At 45.4% G+C, this 19,057-nt stretch overlaps 2 protein-coding genes across 3 annotated transcripts; both read right to left on the reverse strand.

Moving 5' to 3' along the window:
• Window positions 1-88: 88 nt before the first annotated feature.
• LOC131261872 (F-actin-capping protein subunit beta) lies at window positions 89-3,267 on the reverse strand. Its single transcript, XM_058263721.1, has 4 exons — window positions 3,124-3,267; window positions 2,589-2,961; window positions 1,841-2,425; window positions 89-1,336 (listed from the first exon to the last, which is right to left on the reverse strand). The coding sequence occupies exons 2-4, from the start codon at window positions 2,589-2,591 to the stop codon at window positions 1,097-1,099; spliced, it is 828 nt and encodes a 275-aa protein (XP_058119704.1). The 5' UTR covers window positions 2,592-2,961; window positions 3,124-3,267; the 3' UTR covers window positions 89-1,096.
• A 592-nt stretch (window positions 3,268-3,859) lies between these two features.
• LOC131261894 (MAP/microtubule affinity-regulating kinase 3) lies at window positions 3,860-18,086 on the reverse strand. 2 transcript variants are annotated; one of them, XM_058263744.1, is made up of 8 exons: window positions 18,009-18,086; window positions 16,083-16,366; window positions 8,948-9,048; window positions 7,114-7,213; window positions 6,614-6,725; window positions 6,375-6,531; window positions 5,948-6,299; window positions 3,860-5,876 (listed from the first exon to the last, which is right to left on the reverse strand). In XM_058263744.1, coding segments are annotated over exons 2-8 (2,067 nt in total). In that variant the 5' UTR covers window positions 16,084-16,366; window positions 18,009-18,086; the 3' UTR covers window positions 3,860-4,632. The 2 variants fall into 2 exon arrangements, with proteins under 2 accessions (XP_058119727.1, XP_058119728.1); XM_058263745.1 differs by lacking the exons at window positions 8,948-9,048; window positions 16,083-16,366; window positions 18,009-18,086 and having other exon boundaries at window positions 6,655-6,725; window positions 7,114-7,211.
• Window positions 18,087-19,057: the final 971 nt, after the last annotated feature.

Raw genomic sequence — 19,057 nt, forward strand, 5'->3', positions numbered from 1 at the left:
ATCCTTCCCACTATTTTTTTTAAATATTCGGAGACTTTCATAGGGAAATATGAATGATTGCGATCAACCACTGTTTTACTATTTTTAATTTAATTATATTTGTTTTGACGCGTAGTGATTCTCTACTACAGCTTCCGCACGTTTCGTTTAAATATAAAAATTATTTTCTTCTCCACTTTCTTCCGCAGTAGCAGTCGACCGCTCCTTTGCCGGTTAACATTTCTTGTTTGATTTGTCTTCTCTAATTTTAGAAGGCATTTCTTCGAAAAGACCAACAAAGCAGTGGATCCGTTATCCGCAGAAATTGTTTCCGTAGCCTGTTACAATTCAATCTACCACGAACTAAACTATAAAAAATATACCATTGGAAGCGAGCTAGGTTTGGCGATAAAAAAAAGAATCGACACGTTAGAAAATGTTAGAAGACAAAAAAAAATGAAAAAAAAAAAAGATATTATAACAACAAGTTTCATTCAATAAGGACCCATTGATCGATGCGTTGTACCTCTCTACATTTGTAACGTAAGGAGTATATGGATCGAAGCAAGCGATTGGTCAGAATAACGCATAAAGGATAAAGGCCAGAGCTCCGCCGGGAAAGGTAAAAGATAAATCGCTGCACGGCCGGACCGTTTCAATCGATATTTGCCAGCTTTAGCTTTTCCAATTACCGACGGTGGTAGTATGTATGCACGCAGCCAACCCTTTTTATATTCTGAATTATTCCTGTCAGTTGAGCTGGGCACTTGACGAATATTGTGCGACCAATGAATTGAACTAGGCTGGTGAGCAACAATACTGTTTCATGGGGCGATGTTCTGCTGTGCTGCAAACAAACATGGTAATGAAAGCATCAAACGCTGTAACGTACACGGTTATTCCTTATAGCTGGTTATTACTCGGAACTAACTTCTTGTTATATCTGGCTACCTAAAAAAAGATGTGATTTCGTGTTTCGATGGAGTACTAATATGCGCAAGAAAAAACATAAAATGTTACGATGCCGATGATTCGATGAAGGCGATGATGGTGTCGGCCGATGGTGATGGTGTGCTGCTGGTAGAGTAGCGGGCGGAGAATAACACGATTTAACAGCTCAGTTCTCGCTTTTGCCAGTTCGCCGCAATAGTGCAGCTGCCAAATCTTTCTTCAGCGTGGCCTGTTGGTTCGTATCGGCCAGCGATTGAATACTCCGCAGCCCATTGACGATGTCCTTCGTTTTGCCGAAGTAAATCTCGTTCAGCGTATTTCTTATCTTATTCTCCATATCTTCGACGATTCGCCCGATGTTGGCAATATGCGGACTGGATTCGCTCACAGGAGCATCTTGCTCAATCTGAAACGAAACAATAAAGTATTGCCGTCAAATATCGATTCCTTCAAAGCATACAACACTACCGTATATCAACTGCTGTTGTTTTCCTTTCCTATGATATTGCACAAGCATGAAAAATGTATAAATCCTAACCTGGGTAATTAAAATCCACCAAAGTGAAAGCGATCACGATCACGCTTAATGAATAAACAACAGAGTTCGTATGAGCGATACGACAACAGCAGAAACTGTGTTGCTTCGTTTGTGGCCCAGCTTCGCCACAAGAAAACTACCGACGTTTCGTGCACCAGAAGCCCGCAATGATTCGTCGAATTAATTGCTGATTGGCTGCGTTGTAAGAAACCTATCTTGTACCGAGTTCATTCACACGGGGATGGTACGGTTTAAAATTATCCTATTGCGATCGTCACAAGCGCCGATAAAACGAGGGCAAAACAGTGCGTCACATCTTCCACCACGCACATACACCCCGCCTCCAATCGGTTCAACAGTTTGATCACCTACCTGTCTGGTAAGGCTTCCTCCCAGGTTGATCGTTCCGGATCCCTGTTTGTTTGTCTGGAGCCACAGCATGGCGGTAGATGTTAGCTTGTAGTGAGCCGTTCGACCCGAACTCTTTTCCTGTACCTCAACCACATGAATCGAGTCCCAGCAACCCTTCGTTTTCTGGGTGCCCTCGCCAGCCTTTTTGATCAGAATTACACCGGCGAAACCGTGATCTAGATCCCACAGGTAAGCCGACGATACCCCTCCCTCGTAATACATCTCCCGGTACTGGTCGAAGGCGAGGTTGGCTTCGACCTCCAGCTTGCGCAGCCGCTCCGATGGCATCGAACCATCCTCCAACGGGGGGTCGTAGGTGTTGGACCAAGGCGAGCGGTACGAGTCACCGTCGCGATTGTAATCGCACAGCAAGTAATCCTTTCCCGTTTCCTTATCCTTTGCGATTTTCAACGGCTGATCGACGGATGTTAGCAGGTCCTCGCACAGGGCTGGCGCCAGGTCGATCAGATCGATCAAATTCTTTTCGATCTGTTGAGGAGGAAGGCGCCGCATCAGATCCAGCGCGCAATCCATTTGTTGTTCCGTCTACGGAAAATGGGAGTTCCAATTGGAAAATACAGAAATTAGACAAACACATTATCGAATGGCAAGATCGAGTGGGTTTTGGATTTTGGAGCTGTTTCGATATCTATCCGAGATTCGCTTACCCTCCATTCGCGATTGCGCCCCACCCTGCGCCCTTACTCACCATACTGTATGCGTCACTTCCGTATCACAGACTCTGCCGAGATGATGATTAGCCAAGTACACACAAGCAGGCTCACACAAACACACACGCACTTTCACACCAACAATCACACAAACACAAACGCAGAGGTACGCAATAGAACTCGAGTACAGGTACGATCTAATAAAAGTTGTGGTGCAGCAAGTGCAAGCTATTTACGACGGTCTGCTCGACGGTGGGAATGTGTGTACGATGTGTCAACACTCGCAAAGGATCCCGCTGGGCTCGTTTATTTGCACTACGTTTTCCGCCGATCGTTTGTTGCCGCTATTGCTTTACGACACCAGCGTATTTTCTAGTTGTAGTACTTCGCTTCCGCCTGTGCTCTATGTCACTGAGCCCGATAATATACCAGAGCCACGATAAAGGAAAAAGGAAAATAAAGAAATATTTTGACGTGACTAATGACCACGAAGACCACAACGACGACTACGCGATTATCATTCGCCCCGTTTTGTCGTTGTCAGATTTTTCGTTCCAAACTGGCTCAACTAACCTGTCCTCGTTTCTTTTCGCGATAAATGCGGTTCGGTTTTGACTTGGAAACGCGCAAGAAAACGTTTCACCGAGTGTACAGGCCGTTTTTCTTGCGTTTCTGCAAAATACGTACTTTTCTCTCTACTCTTCCTCACACTCAAGATCGCTGGATACAAGGTCCAGTCATAAGCGGTCCCGTTATGATGAAGAAGTAGGTTTTCAAAACTTACTGTCAAACTCAAAATTTGTATGCACAAAAACTTTTCCTATTGATAACACTGGAACAAGAATACTTTTTAAACATATGTTTCGTTGTAGTAAGCTGAAACTTATTCAAAAATATCCCCAATATGGGCTGTAAAATATGTTTGACGAAACCGAAATTTGACAACTGTTTGCTGGTTGCTCAACCTTGATGTGCCTTACTGACGTTGGGCAAAACCAGGATTTGTTGTACTTCAAAGCTACTTGGTTTCGGAACAAACTTACAACATTCGGTGAACAAAGCTTCCATTTGGTAGACCTTATCTAATACAAATATGATATAATATACAAATAACGACCTGGTTGGAAATAATTTCACATTTGTTGTGTGGTCTTTTGGACGGTGATACAAATCAGACTTTTGGGAAAAGTTTATGGGGACTGATCCTTTTTTTGGGAACACGTGCACTTCGTTTCTCACACCACGTGGTCGAAAACTTTGTGATACTTAAGAGCTATTCTTTAACAATAGAAGAAAAGAAACAATCGTGTCGATGCTTTTATGTATGTAGATGTATATTTGTCTCGGGTTTATCTATCCTCTCTGCAATTGCTGTTACCTCTTGCTAGGGTTATGATTTAATCTTTTGTAGAAATAAAATAGAATAGACATCAAGTGAAAACGTAACGTACCTAATACTACGGATCTATGTGGACCCGTATTTTAAATTTTTTTTTGGAACGATGAATGTCTTTTTCGTTTACATGAAACGTTGAACTACTCAGCTCAACCCGTTCAGAGATTTTTCTGCTAGGGTTGTGATTGCTTGCAAAAAATAAATAGATTAAAGCTAGACATGTTCACGAATTTCGATACTTCGAAAATGCCGGTATCGAATGAGTTTACATCGATTGGTTATAAAACTACAAGTCCTTACAGGATTTTTGATTTGGTTCGCTAAAATAGTTCGGCTAGATTTCCTTTCACAACAAAACCATCTATCAATCACTAAATAGATAAATGTGTTATACAAAGCAAACACTAAAACTATCTGACTAACGGTCAACAACAGTTTGTTTTCGTTTAGTATATAAATTCAGCTCTCCAAGCTTTGTGGTCTACTGTAGTGCATTACTAGTGATACGTCAATAAGGTTCACATCCGCATTTGCGGCATTCGCTCTGGAAATGGTACGTTGCAAGACTAGTTGGCTAGGTAGCACATTAGATGGATAGTGGATCCACTTAACCCGAAGAAGATATCACGTTAGTCGGTAACCTGCGCCGGATGAGCATGGGAGGCCACCATCTACTAGGTCGGTCTCTAAAGGATGGCACAGATCCGACCGCGATTCTGGTCGATATGTCGGCGACTGTTGGCAGTGCTGCGTCCTGTGTCACCATTCGGCCAACGCCCGGCACTCCCGGAAGGATTGATTGACTTCAGTTCGAGAAACTCGTACGCTCCTCCGTTCGTGGCCGCTAGTCGTGACCGCGCCTGTTCCCGTTGCAGTCGGTGCATGATGATGCGGTACACACCGATAATATCACTGCGCGGTCCGTTTACGACCGCACGCGCTATCATCTCTCCATTGATCCCGAGGGCTTTCATCAGTCGTCGCGTTTCCGTTTCGAGCGAATGCAGGTGCCGATTACCTTCGGAGGACACCGCAACGGTCGGATACATCACGAACCGGCCATGTTCGTCGTCGATTGTACGGTGTAGCTTCTCACGCAGATCCACTCGCTGCGATCCGTCCGGTCCTCCGCCAAGGCTTTCCGTCGTTACCAGTTCCATCGGACCGATACGTTTTTTCAACGTACGCCCGAAGGAGAAACGCCTTGCTTTGCGCTCCTGACTTCCGGCACTCTCTCTGTTGGTGCCATTGGCCGCCGCTACCGAACCGGGTGGCTCGGTGCCATTGCCAGGCATATTATTATTATAGTTTTCGCTGTTGCTTGAGTTATTGTTAATAATATTATTATTTGACACATCGTTCGATAGATCTTTGATATTATGAGCATGGTGGTTCGGAGGTCGATCGACCACGATCGTGGTTATTCCATCTTGAACAGAATCCGCCGCCGTCTTGAACGGGTGCAAAAAGTTCTCCTCCAATACACTGGTGGCACGCTTGGTGCTGCACGCAATCGTCCGTAGATTGGGAATCTCCGGATTTGCCAGACGCTCGTCACGTGAGGCAGATGATTTTGTAGAGGTTGACGTTGTTGGCTGACTCTGATGATGGTGGTGTTGATGATGATGATGGTGGTTATGGAAATGATCTAGCTGATTGTTTTTGGCAGCACTACTGATATCACGACTAGATGCATTCGACTCAGTCGAGGATAGGCGTTCGCGAGGCGTAGGCAGGAACCAGAAGAGCCCTTTCCTTCTTCTAGGAACATGGTTAGATTTGCCGGTTTGCGCGGTGGTGTGTTGTGAGATTGCTTGTGGACCGCCCCTTGCCAGTTGTGTGGCATGCTCTTGGGCGTATCGGAACCATTGGCAGTCCAACAGTTGCTCGATCGTAGGCCTACGCGATGGTGTATGCACTAGAATGCGTTCTAGAAAGGACAATAAAAATGACGGAACATCATCATCACGGCGTAGTTGAGATGAGCCGTGCGTTACTTACGAATGACACGACAACACGGCACACTCAGGCTGGTGGAGATGACAAATTCTCCTTTCAGTACCGCCGTCCTCAGCAAGGGTACGGTCGGTGCCTTGAATGGCATGCAACCCTCGAGCATGAAGTAGAGCAAGATCCCGAGTGCCCAAATGTCCACCGGGCCGCCGATGTAATGGTCATCGCTGAACAGTTCCGGGGCGGCATATGGCGGTGACCCGCAGAAGGTGTCCAGATGCTGCCAGGGACCGTTGACGAGCTGCGTACTGAAGCCAAAGTCGGCCAGTTTGATACGTTCTTCGCTAACGAGCAGTACATTTTCTGCCTTTATATCACGATGCACAAAACCTAAACTATGCTACGGAAGACAGGAAGGAATAGGAGTATTAGTATGTTCTAACAAGGTGCTAGAAGGGGCTCACTTGTTACCTACCAGATGTTTCACAGCCAGTAAAAGTTGTTGGAAAAGCAACGCGGCATGCGGTTCCTTGAGCGGACCGACGTCCGTGATGCGATTGTACAGCTCTCCGCCTTGCACCCATTCGCTGATGAGGTGTATCTTTCCCAATGTTTCTATCACTTCGAACAGTCTGCAAGCGGAGAAGAAAGACGATTAGTAGTTCGCATGAGAGGCCGAGGGAGGGAAAGAATCCCGGCGGGTTGCATACTGACCTTAGTATAAAAGGATGATAAACACACTCGAGGGTGCTTACCTCACGCGACAGCATGCGAAGTGCCTTTGCATCGAGGCGACTGGTGTCCACTACCTTGATGGCGACTTTATCTGCCGTTTTGCAAACCCATCGGGCAGCACGTGGCGGTGGCATTTTGAAATTGGATTCATCCAGATTAAGACATGTTCCGGATAAACAGCAGCAGCAGGAGTAGATAAGACAGAAGACAACATGATACAAAAAGTAGAGTAAACGAAATAGGAAAACGACAACACGGCGCGATAGCATGACCGAGGCTCTGTCGTACGTTTCATGTTAAATCACAATTATGGCACCCTCCTCCTTGGGCCGCCTTGCGATCGGGTTAACGATGGTCGTTAGGGCTAGCTTTTTGCCGGGTTCCTTTTACGTAAGGCGCGAAAAGCGCGTGCAACGGAGATCGCATTCCCCCTGTTGGAGGAACGCCGGGTAGGGAGAAACTACAAATGAAATAATCACCTTTGGTTAATTGATGAACAGCGAGTTTGACACGCGAGAAGTTGCCCCGTCCGATATCGCCACAGAACCGGTACAGCCCGATGCGCCTTCCGAGGGCTACCTAATGTCCGGTGGTGTCGGTGGAGGGTTGGCGTTGCGGTGATGGATCGGGTACAACAAGGAAGCATTATGCAGAACAGGGACGGTGGTCCGGCCGGGGCCGATCGCCAGGACGCAGGATAATTAGACGGTGGAAAGAAGGTAAATTTTTAATCAACATTAATACACATCCGGGCCGGATGGAGGTTGTAGGGTCAGTGAGGCTCGATGGGGCCACTTATCGGCGGGTGATTGATGAAACGGTGCGTATCCTTTACCAAGCGCAAGTTGATGGATGAATATGGCGTGTGTTTGTGATTTCTATCGAACAGAGATATTGAATGTTTTCATGTTGATAATCCTTTCGTTAATTGATTCCTTTGAACACCACCGTAATTAGGCATAATCTGTGGCTCAACAGGAAATAACGTTAATGACCTCGAATTACTAGAACTTGGTTCCCAGTTTTTTTTTGCTGCGCAACCGAAAAAGGATTCTATGGCAAGTGGAAGTGGAAAATCAATTCCTTTTTCCACCAAAACCCCCAAAGGCGAGTAGTAATTAAACAAATGAGCAAGTAAATATTTTTTTCATTTTCACTTGCATACAAATTATTTGGAAACTACATTTCTCGAGGTGGGGCCTAACACAGAACAGGACAAATCGGAATGGTAGAAGAAAAGTAAGGTGGCAACAGCAATTCCGGCCAACGCGAAGTCAGCAACCTACCGAGGTCTTTTAACAGGAGTCATGCCGGGTGTCCTTGACTTGGCTTTTCCATGGATGGTGTATAAAAGTCGCCGGTTTTACGATGTTTATTGCTTATAATTTAATGAGTTTCCCTTAGATTTTGATTACATTAAGCGCCAAAATCGATATGGTTTGGTGTGAATTCAAGTAAAAAGAAGCAAGGAAAGGAAGTATGTGTATGTGCCAAACATTGTACTGAGGAAAATAATTTTTCCTTTTATAGCGGAGCATGTATTTTTGAGCTTAAGCTCCCCAGGTCCGAGCATATGCAAAAACATGGACTTCTAAAATATTCCAAACTCTCATGCGAAACACACGCTACTTCAAAACTCCACGTGATACGTTCGTCGTGACGCAGTGTCAAAAAGGTAGTAAACATCGGGCACGTTCTTTGCCTACCCTCAGGCCTCTCCTCTTCCTCTTGTTCCACCCGCGTGGTAGTCGTAATAGATTAGGTGGTGAAAGTAAAGTGTTACGATTGGCGCGCTCACTTACGGAGATTACGCATTGCAGTCCCGCCGCGAGGGGCTGGCGACAAACGGAGGACGGAGGAGGAGGTCTGTGAGGCCATCATGTGGAAATACATCCTTTATGCTCCACTTCCCAGCCCACCGCACCCCCGCCAGGGAGCGACTTGACGGCGGAAGTGACTCGTTAGACATTATTTGATCTGATAAGAAAGCCCCCCCACCGCTCCTCGCTTTGGCTTCTGGCATTCCCCCGGGTAAAGTGGACACCCGGAGTCACCTTCCTGTGATGCACGGTGTGTGTTGGCAAATTCCATTGTCTGCCATTGTGCGGGGGGTGGTTGTGGCAAGGAGTTGTCAGCTAGTGGCGCTTTGTTTGAAAATTAATAATCACCACCCCCCCGTGGGGAGGTGGACACGGAGGCGGGCGCGTAAGTGATTGATGGATGTATGTTGTAACTAATAGAAATGGGCGCGTGGCAGGCTACCGGAGGTGGGGGAGTGGAGAAATGCATAGGAACCGAAGGGCTGGAAGTTACCTCTTGCGAACACCGGGGGTCATTCTGGAGGGCGGTCGTGTAGCGCTGGTAGATTGGAGTTTTTGGCGTCGGTACAGCTGATGTAAGGATGCCTTGTTCCACTGTGAAAACGATACACAAGAAAAAAGAGACGAGAAGAATGGGAAGAAACACATTATACTAAAAGTATTTACTCAAAGTCTCCCCCCACCGGTTGACCCAAAGCGATTGTCTAATAATTAAGTGGAGGATAAATATTTGAGCAGGCGAAGAAAACGATATTTCATTCGGATGAATAGCATTTTGGGGCTCATTATACCAATTTTCGGACAAAATCACGGTTGGGTTGGGCGAATAACAAACCGAGGAAACGACATAACGACCTTATTTTGGGTTTAAGATGCGGGCGAACCTTCTGCTTATACTTACTTATACATTTTTTTATTGAGGCAGGTTTCTGCTGAGCGGGACGATCGTAAGTGGTCTGTTTATCATGATTGAAAATTTGACTTTAAAATTTCGCCAATTTTCGCGTTGGTACGTTATCCTTGGTATTGATAAACCTAAGAATATTTTAAAAATGGAAAAAAAATCTTATTAGATGGTGAAGCCATAAAGGACACTTTGTTGTATATTTTTTTATTATTAGATCAATTTTTCGCAAACGTTTGAACGGTGACTCTAAGACTCCCTGAAACTTAAGGAGTTAAAGGATGCAGCAACCGTCCCAGAACGCCCCAGTACAATCACCTCTCGGGGAACAGGACGGGATTAGGAATTAGCGAACGAAAATCGTGCCACATTTGCCTGGTGATAAATGGCTAAATCAATTAAAGTGTTTTATAAATATCACAACTGTTTGTTTCCACAAGCCACGAGTTCTACGGCCTACCAGGGAGGGACGGAGGGGATTTGGAAATGTTTGCGTGGCCGGTTAGAGCGCGCAAGACATTCTGGAACGGCGGTTGACTTTGCGATCCGCGTGAGGCGTGAACAAGCAAACACACCAAGCAAACGCACACGGACGGGGATGGAAACAGCATTAGCATCAATTCATGCACCATCGCCTGGATCCGTTGCCGGTGCTGATATCAATATTTGGCCAGCTAGTGGTATAAAAATAGCCAACGCCAAACGACCGCGGGGTTTGCAAAGTGGAAGGTGTTAATTCAAACTACTTCGTCGCGGGCGTCCGGAACGTGTGACGATTAGTGACGCTGTTATCGCTCTTTTCAACGGCTGCTTCTTAGCCCGGAGCTGATGGTTCGTAGTTCATAAATTCAGAACCCTCCACACCCTCCCCATCCGGCTACCAACAGAGAGAAAAAGATCATAGTGTTGTTTGCGTGTTGTCCAAATGAAGTCCTCCCCGAGTTTCCCTCCGCGCTTTTGGCAATCGAGTTTTAATCGATCAAACGAAAAGAAACTGCAAAGTGAAGTACGATAGTCCATCAATGGATCAAACAGACGCGAAGCTCGGCCGAAGGTGAGAGCTGGCTTTGTTCCCTGTACCGGAATGCGCGATGCGAAGAGGAAATGTCTTACTTCCGCCCACCACCAAGCAGGAGGGACAGGAAATGATGGATTATCACTAACTCCTGGGGCATTAGGTTCGGTTAAGGGGGGCGTAAACAATTCCGACCTCCTCGTGAATATTTCCCGCCACGCAAGGATTCCTCTGCTTTCGGCATGAGGTCGCATGCCAATTATCATGCTTCCACCCCACAACAGAATGGGATGCTAAATAATTTCACATTTTTATTGATTCGCTCCGAATGCAACCTACCGCGAATCGCCAACGAAACGAGTTCATAGTTCTCGGGTTTTCCCGGTCCACACCCACCGTGGACCTGGAGTATCCACTTGTGCAAACAGAGCTCGGCAACAGAGCCGGCGGAAAACCGGCCAAGGAAAAACATCCACAAATTACTCTCGTTTATGATGGTGGGAAAATGGATACCTTCCCGGTGGTATTTCGTTACACGCTCACAGGATTGATCAGAAAATGGGACACCCGGTCCTCATTCGGTGCAAACAGTCGACCAGTCGGGCTTTCATTTCCCGAGTATCGGAGAGTAGTAGAACGAGATGGCTCTGATGGCGCCCCCCGAGAAAAAAACATCCTGCCAACCGAAGGTTCAAGGTTAAGTGCGAGTTCAGCACTCTGGCAAAGGCAAGCCGCTTCGGGCGCTCGTTTGAATTTCATGAAGTTTTCCATCCTTGAATAGAGCCGTAGGTTGTCGAAAAAGTGTATTTTTTGTGTGTCTGCGTGTAGATGTGTGTATGGGTGTTTGTATGTGTGTCTAAGAGTGTGCATCGTTGAGTACTTTTTAGCTAAGACTCTTCTTTTCTCCTGCATCAAAAATAGTAGCAATGAATTTTTGAAAATACCATTTCCCTTTTCAAAACCGTTACCGGTGAAAAATTTTTAGTAAAACTAAGCTAAAGTAAATAGTCCCCAATATTCTATGACGATTTCAACAACATTTTAAACTAAAGATTTTGCGACTTTGTTTTGTAGTAAGAAAAAAAAATGCCCGCTGGTTTAGAAGCTTCCAATGGAACAGCATGTTCTGGAGCGGGCTGTGGAGGGCTTTGTATATAAAATCTGTTTTATTCGAAATCGATATTTGGCGTACGGGCCGCAGGAAACCGTTTGGTTGTGGCCTCTATTCGCTTTGGGACTTGGGGCTTGTTTTTCGGTTTTGTCTTCCGCCGTTCGACGACACCTTCGAGGAGGCTTCGAAGCACCTGGCTATGTTCGGAAGAAGGTCAGGTTGCACCCGCACAAACCCGAAGCAATAAAGTACATACATATAACGGACTAGAGCCGTCGGTCGACTCGTGCCGTGAACAAAATGTTGCGCCATAACGCCCGGTCCTGTGCTGCAGATCTCCAACTCGAAACACCGATCCTCCGCAAGTCTGCCTCGACCTGGTCAAGCCATCGTACTCGCTGCGCCCCTCTCCTCCGCGTGCCGATTGGGTCCTTTTCGATGACCTCCCTGGCTGGATAGCTAGCAGGCCTCCTCGCTATATGTCCCAGCCATCTTAGTCTCCCGATTTTCACCAGGACACCAATTGGGGGATCACCTAGCAGCTCGTACAGCTCATCATTCCACCGCCTTCTCCAAGCGCCGTTCGCGTCCCGCACCCCTCCGAAGATCGAACGTAGCACCTTGCGTTCAAAAACGCCAAGTGCGCGCAGATCGCCTTCCAGTAAGGTCCATGTCTCATGTCCGTAGAGCACAACGGGCCTTATTAGAGTCCGGTAGAGCGTCAATTTTGTTCGCCTGGAGACACGACCAGATCGCAGCCACTTACGTAGACTACAGAAGGTGCGATTTCCAGCGAGGATGCGCCTCCGAATTTCCAAGGATGTGTCCGAGTCACATGTGACTTGGGATCCAAGGTATACGAAGGAACCCACCTCCTCCAGAGTGTCGTTATCCAAGGTGATGCCGGGAAAGGTATCTGGGGTGTTATCCCTAGACCCTAATCCTTGCATGTATTTTGTCTTTGACGTGTTGATCTGGAGTCCAACTCGCTGAGCTTCTGACTTAAGTCCAGCATACGTTTCCGCAACCGTCCTCTTGTTGATCGCAACAATGTCAATGTCAAATAAAGTGCCCAACGGGAATGGAGCCCACCTGGTGTCCCGGGGTCGAACTCTCTTGAGGAATTCTTTTTTAATGAGTAGGCTTTGGAATTTTAATTTGGCATTAGATGACCCGGTGGTGATATCACACGGGTTGAAAATAGCTTCCGAAATTGGTTGCATAAAACAGTTTTGCAACCGTTGCCTTCTCCGAGGCCGGAGGTTTGCGTTTGATAAGTGCGACGGAACATATCTTATCTTAGAAATGCATATACATACATCAAAAAGCGGGTTGATGCCGAAGTCCAAGCCCGTCAGTTGGACGATTGAAAAGCAAAGCATGCCTTGAAGTTAAAATTCACATTTGGGACACTATCTATCCGGCGAATGAAGGTCGCGGAGGTAAGTGACAAGCGACGCAGATAAGAAGATGTGAAAGCCGCCGACGATGCGTGATGTGTCAGGTCCGGAATCAAGATTTACGAGTGTGGACATAACACCGGAAGCCGTACGTGCCCCGGTCAATAGCGGCCGGCCAGTAGGAGCAGGTCCCGGTCCGGAGGTCATTTGTTTTTCATTAGACACGAGCCGTTTCCTGCTTGGCCCGGAAGACAGGACCACGTTCGCACGTTCTTGTGGGGCCTGCAACATTCGTTCTCATTCGTTTATCGATTGTGATGGAATATTTGAATAAAAATTCTCAACAACGTTGCTCTACTACTCCAGAATTGGAGCTCTGCGTTGCTCCACTTCGTGACTTGGGGTTGTTTCGTCGTCAGCATCAATTTCTTCACTTTCCGAAACGGGCCCGGGCATGGATCTCAATGTCAGCAAATTGAGACGTTGTTGGTACAATTGAATTAAAAGGCAGCAAGTCTTATCATTCGCGTGCCGGGCGGCCCCATTTTCCTGTCCCCTTCCCATTCATCCGCCAGCGCAGAGGGCAATTGAGCATGGCCGTCTAGGGCTGGAGTGCAATCGTACCGAGGCCAGTTCGGGAGGACGGATGTAATCTTCTATTCGGTGCTTTTCACAGCGCGGACTCGTGCCGAAGGGCCACTGAGAAGGCGGAGGTAAGCAATAAATTATCAATCAACTGATACGTCTCTTATCGATCGCGGTAAAGTGCAACCGTTCGCTGCATTGGGGAAGTATTTAGCTATTTTGCATGGGAGAAAGTTAGGTTTGCACAACAAATGATAGTTTCCAACTCTTCCAACTAGTTTAGAGCATGCATCAAATGATAAAACAGAAAATTGAGGTCTCTCTTCGTACATATAAATATTGCGATTACCGAGGGTAAAAATAGTGTCTATCGAGCAGCGAACGCTAACGTCTTTCGGAAGGTGGCACTTTGGTTATTATAATGTCACTCTCTAAAGTTCATACGGGAACAGGTATATTTTCAGCCCTTCAAGCTGCGGAAGCTAACAAACAAACCGCACTAGAAAGCATACACGATTGGATAAGGCAAAAGTTTCATCGAAAGTGGGAGAGAGTGGTTCGCATATTATGGGGCGACCAAAATAGAACATCCACTCCGAGGATTCGGCACCATCAAGATGGAAAAGGGTAATTTATCCGTGTGCTCGGCGCGATCATGTGTGTTGACACAACGGCGAAGCAGTGAAAACCAATCTCTGAAACATGCAAACATGCCAAGGGACTGTCTACCAATTGAGGAAAAAGTAGATTAAGATGTGTTTGCTAACACAAACCGTGAGCAGTGAAGAAGCCTCATGCTTCGAAGGGAATAACTTCCATTAAATTTAAGAAGAAAAACATTATGGACGTCAGTATTGGTTTCCATCCCGAAATATGGATCTGATTAGAGGAACTAATCCATGATAAAACGTACCGTTCTTCTTTTTCAAATTCAAGTAAACAATCTTCGTTTCGCGTGTGCTCTTTCCACTTCGAGTTTGAATGATACTTGAGCGGAATTGCTCAGACCTTGCACAACAATCAGCAAGCTTTATGTTGCTTACGAGCCTACGAGTTAGAAATTATCATAATAATCTTATATTATTTGCATTATCAATAGCACCACCATCATCATTATTATCGTTCGCATCCATCCGGTTGCATCTGAGCAAAGATTGTGCACTTAAAACAGATTGCACGGAACAAATCGGCGACCGGGAGCAGACTGTCGAAATGGAAATTAACCTCAAGTTTCCGGAATTTGAATCGTACCTCTAGGCTTAATCTATTCGCTTGAATTCCACCGAAAGTTATGTTTGTCAGTAAATTGATTAAAAAACTAATTAAAATTTAGGGCCTGACCTTGTAACTGTGCCGGGTGAAAGTACCGCAGAAAAGAAAAAAAAAATAGAAAACCCCAAAACCATCAGCCAACGACCATGATCTCGTGGGAGTCGCGACCATTACCTTGGCGTGGTCAAGGCCCATCGTGGTCCCGGTTCATGCTCACTCTATATATGGTTGACAAAATGGCCCGGTAGCACGAAGCGCAGGAGACCGGCAGTGGGCGGGGTGGGAGCGGGGCACGATACTGGCACGAGTGTAAATAATAATCAAGTGCAGCCTCGATGCTTCTGGTCTGGAACTTGGAGTGCCCAGGAATATGTACATACCGAGGCAGAAGCGTCAAGTGGTCGTGAACGTGGTTCCCATGGCGGATGTAAAAACATATGGTTAGTCAAACATTCCAGTACCACCCACAATCCGTTGCCAGCTGGTCGTTTTTTTTATATATATTTTTCCATGAATTTCTACAGCTTACGCAATGAGATTTCAAGTCACAAAGTAAGCTATGATTTTAAAAGTTTTTCCTCCTTTCATTGCCTACCAACCAGACATTCCACATTTCACAGATTGTTCCGTAATGGCGTACATCGCTCCACGGGGACTGAACATCGGCATAACGGATGAGACATTGGGAATTCAAATTGTATAATTTAAAACAAATGCTACCATTCTCGGCCCTGGAGAAATTGTGGTGGATTATTGTATAAATAAGTGATGAAAAAAAGGCCATGACGCCGAGCACAGGCCGTTTGTAGTGGAATCCTGGAGTGAAGTAGTCGTTTTGTATTTTTTTGCCAGGATTGACTCACTTTTCGGCACGTTCAGTAGGGGTGCTTTTTTTTTTGTAGTTTTTTGACAAAGGTTTTTTAGAGAAGTAGCATGCAACGTCAATGCTATGGTACACGATAAGACGCCAAAAGTGAGCGCCAGGAAAAAGGGCAAATAATATGACTTTACACTGATAAGATCCAAAGCGGCCGGAGTTTTGCGTGACACCAGGTACAAGCACATGTCTAAGTGAAACATGCTACAGTAGCTCGATTTTGTTAGGGTATTTTTTTCAAATTTAGTTTTACATTATTCGGTTCTATTATGCACCATATCGATCACTTTAGTCGACCAATCAATCATTGCATAACATAGTTTTGAACGATAGCTATTGGTTTTTATTAGTTATCGCATGCGAACTTCATTTTATTTTTACATAGTAAAGGTATAGTAGCATATTTTTTTCCCGTCACAACCTCGGTCAATTTGTATAATATTTTAAGATTACGTTTTACTTACTTTCATTTCGAATTAATGGTATACCAAAAGAACACTACACTGACTCTATTTCATTTTCATACGAATAGCTTCCTTTTTTTCCCCCAGAATATAAATCATGTGATCATGTAAATGGACACTATTCTTCGCCAACACGGACTCAACAATCGCGACGGTAGTACACTAGGAGGAGATGAAATGTGCACGGCGGAAAACACTGTTCACTAGCTGGCGCTGACGTTTTGTCGTAACTGTGTCGCTTGTAATTTGGCAACCAGCATCAGCAACTTTTTGTTGGTCGGGAACTATGGTATAAAAAAATAAAAATAAATTATATCAACAACAACGATACACACACACACATAAACACCCTTGCACAATACAGTGGGCACGGGTTTTCCTTCAAAAACAGTATCACTCTTTGGGAAGCAACAAAATCGGCTACTGCCTCTCGCCTTGTGTAGCCAACAAGCGTGTCCGCAAGGTCGTTATAGTACATTCGGTGGACATTTACTTTATTCCGTTCAATTCGTTCCACTATTTTTGGGATGCCATTTTTTACTCAATCTTTCTGCGGTGTTTTGGATTCACATTTAGTCGTACTACTAGAGATAATAAGGTTCACAGTGTTGATGCACTGAATGGCACAGCGAAAGTCACCATCGCCGACTGAGGTGTACAAATTTAAAACATTGTGTCACTCGAGATGCAGACGAATAAAGTAGGCCATTTTAAAAACACAACACGGCAAAATGAACTGGGAAAACTGGGTGGTCAACAGATTGAAAAGCGTTCGAGGCTGATGCTGTAACCCTCCCCCTCAGGTGCATCGTATCGCGACGAGGACAGAGTGCATTCAACGCTTCACCACTGAAACAGATGTGCCCGGTGATATAAAACTGTGTGCAAAGAAAGTGCTCTGCTTGCTGAAACTCTACACGGCCCGGAAACGAAGTGGGAGTATGTCAAGAACAGGGAGGTGAAATTGATAAGCGGCACAGAGTTTTCTTCAATAAAAACAGGTTCCACGAGGTTGCGGATACGTTTGACAAAATTGCTTCTCAAGCAGTTTACAACAACTTTCGTTATCGAACGTCATCATCATGCGTGCCGCAGGCTACGTAATGTACTGAGAATAATCACGAACACCACAGTACGCGGGAGAGAGAAAACGATAGGATAAGAGCATCACACGCGGCGGAGAGAACGGAAGAGGAGAGTACATAAAATTGTGAGAAAAATTGGGCACAATCCGCCGGGGGGGGCTCCGGGGCGTTTATCCGACGAATGATGCGGAGCAAGATGACAAGGGATGGTGACGGTGTTAATTTACTTTTTTCCCAACTGCGGTATCGGGCACAGAAATGAATAAAGTATACGGGATTAAATTAAGGAAACGAGAGCATCTCAGATGAAGGGCTGTTTGTGGTCGGTTGCTGTCCTCATCCGGTTTCACTCAACAGCGGCACGCTGGAAGGAAGTAGCCCGGACGATCGAAGATCATGCCCCATGTAACGAGGAAACTATTAGATTACAGAGACGTATCATGGTAAAACCGGAGAGTAAACATATTTTTCTCGCATAGACTGGTTTGGGAATTTTGCTGAGTTTAGATGGGGTTTTAAGGGCACAGTGCACTTTTTAGTATTGTTGTTTGCTCGCTTATCAGCACTAACATCTGGCATCTGCGGGGTTCCAGATTTTGAGCGCGGTGTCTTTTCGATGCACGTTATCATGGCCGATGCGTTCACCATCGCATCTTCGTCACACGGCAAAGATGTTCCCCTCACTATGGATACCGTTTTCTGTTCGTTCGGCAGCAAGATGAAACTTCAAGATGAAAGGAAAATCTTCATCCATTTCCGGTTAAACGCAGGAAAACAAAATAGCGAATCACGAGCAACCCGTCCCCGCCGAAAAACGGATGGTCCGCGCTTTGAAACCCACCCTGCGAAAACGGCACCGTCGCGTACAAACTTTTCCTACCCCGCGACTTGATTATGATTCCGTCCGATACGGACCGGCGACCGAATTGAACTGGCTCGCGGACTTTTTCCGCGGCACGATCTATGCTTCGTGGGTTCACAATGCGACACACACTACCTTATAAATGCTGTACCTCCCTAGATGTACAGATCTTGTTTTTCTTAAATAAATTCTTAAAAATGTAAACTAAATTATCTTTACCAAAAAATTAAATGCTCGTTACTATCAATCTTTCTGTAAATTCGTTCTAAAAATTTGAACTACTGTACATGAAAAAAAACTTTGGTTGCTGATTTATCGACCTGAGCTGGAAGAAAAGTATTGCAGTACTTCTAGGTTGAAGAATAGTAGGCCAAGAAAAACGATGTAATTTACATATCATCGTTTGTATATTGTTTACTGTTGGTAGAACTTCAACTGATATGTTGTTTTACTAGATTTATTACATCACAAATGCTTCAATAATACGTAATGCCCTAACCGGCCTTACCTATGTTGATCAAAAATCTCCAAGGTGTTGTAAGGAATAAGCTGTTTATAGCTTCAACGTGCAGATGAAAATAATTGGGGTTCCGGATTTCCACGTGCGTAAAACGGTTCGAAAATATCGCACGAGGACTAGAATATACCCCTGAGGTTGTAGGCTCCAATCTCAACCAAAACCAGGCACGCTTATACGCTAGTTATGCCAGAGTAGAAGGAAATTGGCGATGAGATCTCAATTATTCGTTGCACGATATACGATTAGGATCCAAACAAAACAGCATGGTCATGCCATGTTTGCAAACCTAGAGTTTATCAACGTGTTTTCAATTAGCGCCAAGTTGTATGCTATGTTAACCCCATGTGGACATGTAAAAAAGCGTAATGGTTCCTACCCGTTCTGGCATACCTTCCTCTAGCCGAGCAAATGAAAAATTCCACTTTTCTGCATTTGACTCGGTCGTACATGAAAACTCTACGCGAGACAAAAACACCACTCTCATGCAATGCATGTTAAATTACGTGTG

This window comes from Anopheles coustani, chromosome 2, assembly GCF_943734705.1.
Source record: "Anopheles coustani chromosome 2, idAnoCousDA_361_x.2, whole genome shotgun sequence".
Taxonomy (NCBI): domain Eukaryota; kingdom Metazoa; phylum Arthropoda; class Insecta; order Diptera; family Culicidae; genus Anopheles; species Anopheles coustani.

Excerpts from the sequence above, each read along its gene's own strand:
- LOC131261894 (XM_058263744.1), bottom strand. Across the intron at positions 6,726-7,113 it reads TGTTCATCAATTAACCAAAG|ATAAAGTCGCCATCAAGGTA; the intron begins GTGATTATTTCA and ends GCAAAACGGCAG. Across the intron at positions 6,532-6,613 it reads TATCATCCTTTTATACTAAG|ACTGTTCGAAGTGATAGAAA; the intron begins GTCAGTATGCAA and ends CTCCGCTTGCAG.
- LOC131261872 (XM_058263721.1), bottom strand. Across the intron at positions 1,337-1,840 it reads GAGGAAGCCTTACCAGACAG|ATTGAGCAAGATGCTCCTGT; the intron begins GTAGGTGATCAA and ends GTTTCGTTTCAG.